The 6162-nt window shown below is 33.1% G+C and overlaps 1 protein-coding gene across 1 annotated transcript in view; it reads left to right on the plus strand.

Annotated features, from left to right (window-relative positions):
- Window positions 1–6162, plus strand: part of Smp_152330 (serine/threonine kinase) — a gene marked incomplete at both ends in the record, with an annotated part of 61742 nt that overhangs the window by 30175 nt on the left and 25405 nt on the right. Inside the window, one exon of the mRNA XM_018789022.1 lies at window positions 1145–1270. Coding sequence (XP_018654506.1) covers window positions 1145–1270 — 126 coding nt within the window. The remainder of the gene's footprint in view (window positions 1–1144; window positions 1271–6162) is intronic.

A 6162-nucleotide genomic window follows, 5' to 3' on the forward strand; every position in this document is an offset into this window, starting at 1 on the left:
CATGATTTCAACTATGAAAAATACTGAAATCTCCACAAAACCCCCCTTCTGATTATAATCATATGCTCACTAGTGACTGACTTCAAGAGATATTTCCTTGAGTTCTAGTGGGAAGCAGTGACCAATGGAGTTCAACTAGGTCTGTTGTGAGATAACAACTCACTGAAGACAATTGATGAACGGTTGCTCAAACTTCGTGGATTGGTTGAAGTTAGACATTAACACTGTTGGATGCCGACTCAGTGGTCTATCGGTTAAGTGCTCTGGCGCGAGACTGGTAGGTCCTGGGTTCGAATCTCGCTAGTGCGGGATCGTGGATGCGCACTACTGAGGAGTCGCATAACAGGACGAAACGGCCGTTCAATGCTTCCAGGTTTTCCATGGTGGTCTAGCTTCCATTGACTCATGATTTCAACCATCGGTTTGTATTAGCACATTTTTGAACGACTGAAAACGAGAAAAATCAAATAGTAATGTAATAAACAAAATATCTCTATTAGAATAAGGTAAATCAATGTAGATAAGTGAAATGCCCAAGATTAAGATTATTACAAGTGATTACATTGATGCAAAAGATATATAACTCAAGTGAATGAATTCTGGTGAAGTTGAATTCTCTGAATTTAATCATGAAGTTTTCATTGTATTGCTAGACAACTCTATTGAGACAAATTGTAGATTAAAGTGAAATATTGCAGTTTCCTGACTTCTGGTTTACAAATTGTTTTGTTCATTTCAAATTTTATTGATTTATTGCCAATAATTTGTTCTATCATTGTTTGTACATTTATTTGGATTGTTTTCCTCCTTGATCTATTTTCATTCATACTATGTTACCCAGATTCTTTGCTTATTTTCGTGAATTTATCCATGATATTTTCATCTTTTCATGTAAATCAGACCAATATACAATGAACGTATCAGTAGCTAAGATGAATGGGATGTCAAAATAGGTTACTTAGGATCCAAGGCATCAATCAATGAGATCGAATCCTGTCATCCACAAATTTAAAGAACAGTTTTTTTTTAATATTTAGATTACTCAACATTATGTTCTGTTTTTGATCATAATCAATAACCTACAAGTACATCTTTATACTTAATCTTTTAAAATTATTTTTCTTTAATTTTTCCATGTCTACAGTGAGAGTCATTCACGATTCTATGCTAGTCAAGTGGTATTGGCATTTGAATATCTACATCATTTAGAATTAGTCTACAGAGATTTAAAACCGGAAAATATTCTTATCGATCAATATGGATATTTAAAGGTAGTTTCAATTGATCTTTTTGTTGTTGTTGTTACTTCAATATTCAACTATTTTTTATTGGAAATGATTGAATTCCACTACAATTTTCGCCAGTTGAGTGGCTGAAAGTTGATCATAAGAAATTGATTGTACATGATCCAATGGGTTGCATTTATTTGGAAGGGGTTTTGTGGAGATTTCAATATTTTCATAGTTAAAATCATGAATCTATTGAAGCTAGAGCACCATGGAAAACCTGGAAGCATTGGACGGCTAAAGTTAGACATTGACACCTTTGGATGCCGTCCAGCTCAGTGGTCTATCGGTTAAGTGCCCTGGCGCGAGATTGGTAGGTCCTGGGTTCGAATCACACCAGTGCGGGATCGTGGATGCGCACTACTGAGGATTCCCATAATAGGACGAAACGTCCTTAAAGCAGTGCTTCCAGTTTTTCCATGGTGGTCTAGCTCCAATTGACTCATGATTACATTTATTTATCATTAATTAGAGTTGCTAGCTAATCTTTTTTTTCAAAATTCATACGATCACTTTATTGAAATATTCGGAGATTTTTATTATTAAAATCACAATTCAGAGTGATTTAAATGGAAAGGTTTTTTTAAAAAAAAATGATTTTCTTCTTTTGGAATGTCTTAGATAAGTTCTACTGATGAGTTATAAGTAGTAAGTAAATCAACTACATAATACCTTTTAGTTTTCATTCGTTTCTTTTATTTGAAATCAATCCCATGACGAAAATTAACTTTAAATAATTTTATATATTTTATAAAAATGAATTGAAATGTATGTTAAATATATTTGGAAAATATTATGATAATAAGTGAATATCTATGATGTAGAATGAAGAATCATATAGATGGCGTCGAGTCTCGATTGACTATGATCACCACTACAATAAGATAACGCGCCAGAAAACGACTTGATTCATTTGATAGCTCGTAAACCAGAAGGCTTTAATTAGTCCAGATAAAGTATATTTATTGGCGATCTCGTGGTATCGAAAGAATACCGAGACGTGCCAAATGGTACAGGCAAAATGGGCAGAGCGTAAGAATGTTCGAACAAACAAGATGGACAACGGATGGGTTTATTGTAAACAATTTCACTGTTAAGTTTTTAATAATCTTGTCATAATGTTTTCAATAAACTGTTTGTTAATAAAAACTAACCAGCCTAGTAATGAACCTTGTCGGATTTAATATCAAAACATAAAGGATTTACAAATAAATGTTTCATATTCTCAGTTGATAACTTGACTATAAATAGAAAACTATTAAGTCATATCGACAAGCACAATCTGTTTGAATTGTCATGTTATATATCATCTGCAGATTTGGACACTTATTTTGCAATACAACCACATAGTGATAACAACCACGACAACTATGACGAAGACATTCAGTATTTATCTTCGCTATTTAGATCTTCGCATTGATGTGAACATCAACTCTCAAGCAACAGATATATCCAACTGACGAGTCCCGAATGTGACGGGACAGGCATCTTGGATTCCATTGCTAGCCATTATCCATCTCTACTTAAGATTCAGTATCTTATTAGCAATCTTTTAGAAATATTATTTGTGTCCATAGTGAAACCATTTGAATGAATAATGCTACAATTAGACAGTTATAGGGTATTGGTCGGAAATTAGTTGATAATCCGAGTTGATAAGTCCGAGGTGGCTAGGACATTTTATATACGAAGTCATTCCTTTCATATAATTTCAATGAGAGATGCCGGTTAACATAAGCATAGGTTGAAAGGAGAAGGATAAAGTCAGTCAAACTAAGTTATGATAGTCGTTTTCGAAGAGATTGACCACTGTTAAAAGCCTTGTCGACTTTCGTTTTGAGAGATGGACAATAATCATGAATTACAATTGAAATCCTTAGATTTGATGGCTCAAAATGGACGGTGTTAGTGAAGTAGTATTAAGTTTTTTCTTCTGTCTTGTAATTCTAGGCCTAGTGTCACTGTGAAGTTTTCAAACCAGATTTTTTTATGTATTGCCAATAGTCGTAGTCAGTATTATTTTCCTCTTTACTTTTCAATCATGTTAAATCAATTACTTCACTGTGTATTGTATATAATGTGGTGATTTGAGCTGATGAAAATGTTTACAAAGTTGTACATTGTTTGCAACTGATCTATTGTTGATTTTGGCTTAGTTTTCATTATAGCTTGTGTTAATGTTTAGGGTTAATCATTTTATTGTGGTATACACTATGTTGGTTCGCTAAGTTACAGTCGTAAAGCTTAGAAAACTAATCTATCACTGAGCAGTTAAATGACAACAACGGCGTCTAACACAATTTCATTTTAATTGGTGGAACAGTGGTTTAGTGATTAAAGTACTTCTCATATTCAATGAATAAGTTGACAGTTCGAACCTCGTAAATACCCTTTGGTTTTGGCAGTTGAGTAATATCTGACTCATTAGGGATGTAAACAATGTGGCTCAAAGCTGGGTACATTATCCCTATACTTTGTTAAAAGAAGATTTACGCAAATTTTTGAAACGTCACTAAGAAGATTCAAACATCCAATACAAAAAATGAATTAAACTTTACTCAATTGCACTAGGTAGTGGTTATTTGCAATCAGTAGCTTAGTGGATATCGCGATGGCGTTTAAAGTGAACGGTACTAGATTTGAGTCCTGGAGTAAACATCAACTCTGGGTTGCAGTACATCCAACTAACAATAATTAAAGGTCATTAAAAGTCATACAGGTGTAAAATAAATAAGGTGATGTGATGAGTATTCATGAATAAAATAATGAGAATATAAGATATAAGTAAAGGGGAAATGAAGTGATAATAATAATATTAGAATGATAGTAATAATAATATTAAGGCCATGGTAACGATAATAATAAAACGTACTTCTTTTGTACGCATAGTTCTGGTTTGAGCTCATGGATGGTAAGAGCTTCGGCTATTTTTAGGAGTTTGATACGAAGAAATCTAGGTAGATTTGAATGAATCATATAAACAACCTTAAAATCATACTGTGGATCCGTAGAATGATTACAGTTGATTAGGTGTTCAAGTATAGAACTCCTAACTGCTTTCTTTTCACCCTTGTAGAACCAAACTAGTATATATTCTCGTATCCGAGTTGAAAGCGAGCGCTGGCTACGGCTGATATACTTTGCTCCACAAGAGCAGGTGAACTGGTAGATATTCATGTATATTAGAGTAAAGCCTGATGACGATCTAAATGAAAACAATTGTTCGCTTACATGTGTTGTTCCAACTAACCATTTTCAAGTAGGACGATACGCGCGTCCTGGATTCCACAGCTATTCACCATTCATCTCTGTTTATCATGTTTACACTAACATTGATTTAAGATTTCCGATTATAAAGTAAACATCCTTTTTCTTCAAAAAGCTTATATTTAATCCAACAATAATTATATGATTTTACTTCTTAACACATCTGATTTATAGCTTTTTAGATATGTGATTAATATCAGTCAATCACAACGTAGAAATTCGTACGTACGTACATCAGTTCGAGTTGCCATACCACATTAGCACAGAGATGAAGTTGTCAATTCAAATCCCATAGTGGTAGAATTAGAGTGATTAATATCATGTACATTTGTATATTATTTACAAAATACACTAGATTTTAATCTAATGTCATATATGAGTGTAAATGAACTAAGTAGAAAACTTTCTCCAACCCATTTATTAAAAACTAGTATTGTTTTTTTTCAGAAGAAAAACTTATGGATTTTATGTCATAAAAATCAATTCCATGTCAACAATACTTGACTCGAACTCATAGTAAATCGATACATCTTAATAAACGGTCATTTTACAATCCAATTTTTATACTGCTATCAACCAAATAAATTTTTTTTCAAATCATATGTGTATTATTTATATATAGTTGAAATCATGAGTTAATTGAAGCTAGGCTACCATGGAAACCCTGGAAGTACTGGACGGCCTTTTTGTCGTATTGTGGAAGGAGTCCCTAGCTTCAATTGACTCGTGATTTCAACTATATATATAAAAATTACTAAAAGTCTCCACAAACAACCCCGAAATGTGTATTAATTAAATATTTTACATTAAGCTTTGTGGTTATTTTCTAAAAAAAATATACTCTTGGAAGTGTTTGTTTCTTGCCATTGTTGATATCAAGGTTTGAAAATTGATCAGTTTCTTTTTGACATTTATTCATTTTGTTCCGATCTCCTCTATAATATCATCATTCAGTGGCAAGTTTTAACAGTGGAATCTTGGACATACATTTCGTTCTGCCTGAAACTTGTTGGTCGTTTGATTTTAAAGGTATTGAGTTCGACCCTCGGTATGAACATTATCATTTGGGTACAAGTGTATTCAAATGAAGGGTCCCAAGTATGACGAAATGCACGTCAAACCGGATTCCACTGTTAGCCACTGTTCAAATCTCATTAAAACTACTCTTGGAATTGATGGCGTATCTATTATAAGTTAGCAGTAGTAATGTTAGACATTGATTTGTAGGTGGAATGGATGTATTTCTGAATAAATAATATTGTGAATTAGTCAATGCAACTGCACCATTTTTGATAATCTTGATAATGTTTTTACTGTTGTAGGAGTAGTATGGGTAACTTTTATACTTTATTTTGTATTCGGTCACTTAGATATCAGGAATCAGTATTTAAAGGTATTAAGTGACACTGTTTTTATATTGTACATTTAAAAACAGGGTGGGGTAAATTACTGAATCTATTAAAACTTTATTATCAGAAGGGGTTTTGTGGAGATTTAGTATTTTCATAGTTCAACGCGTGAGTCAATTGAAGCTAGATCACCAAGGAAAACTTGGAAACACTGGACGGCCGTTTCGTCTTATTGTGTGCTTCCAGGTTTTCCTTGGCGG

This window comes from Schistosoma mansoni, chromosome W, assembly GCF_000237925.1.
Source record: "Schistosoma mansoni strain Puerto Rico chromosome W, complete genome".
Taxonomy (NCBI): Eukaryota; Metazoa; Platyhelminthes; class Trematoda; order Strigeidida; family Schistosomatidae; genus Schistosoma; species Schistosoma mansoni.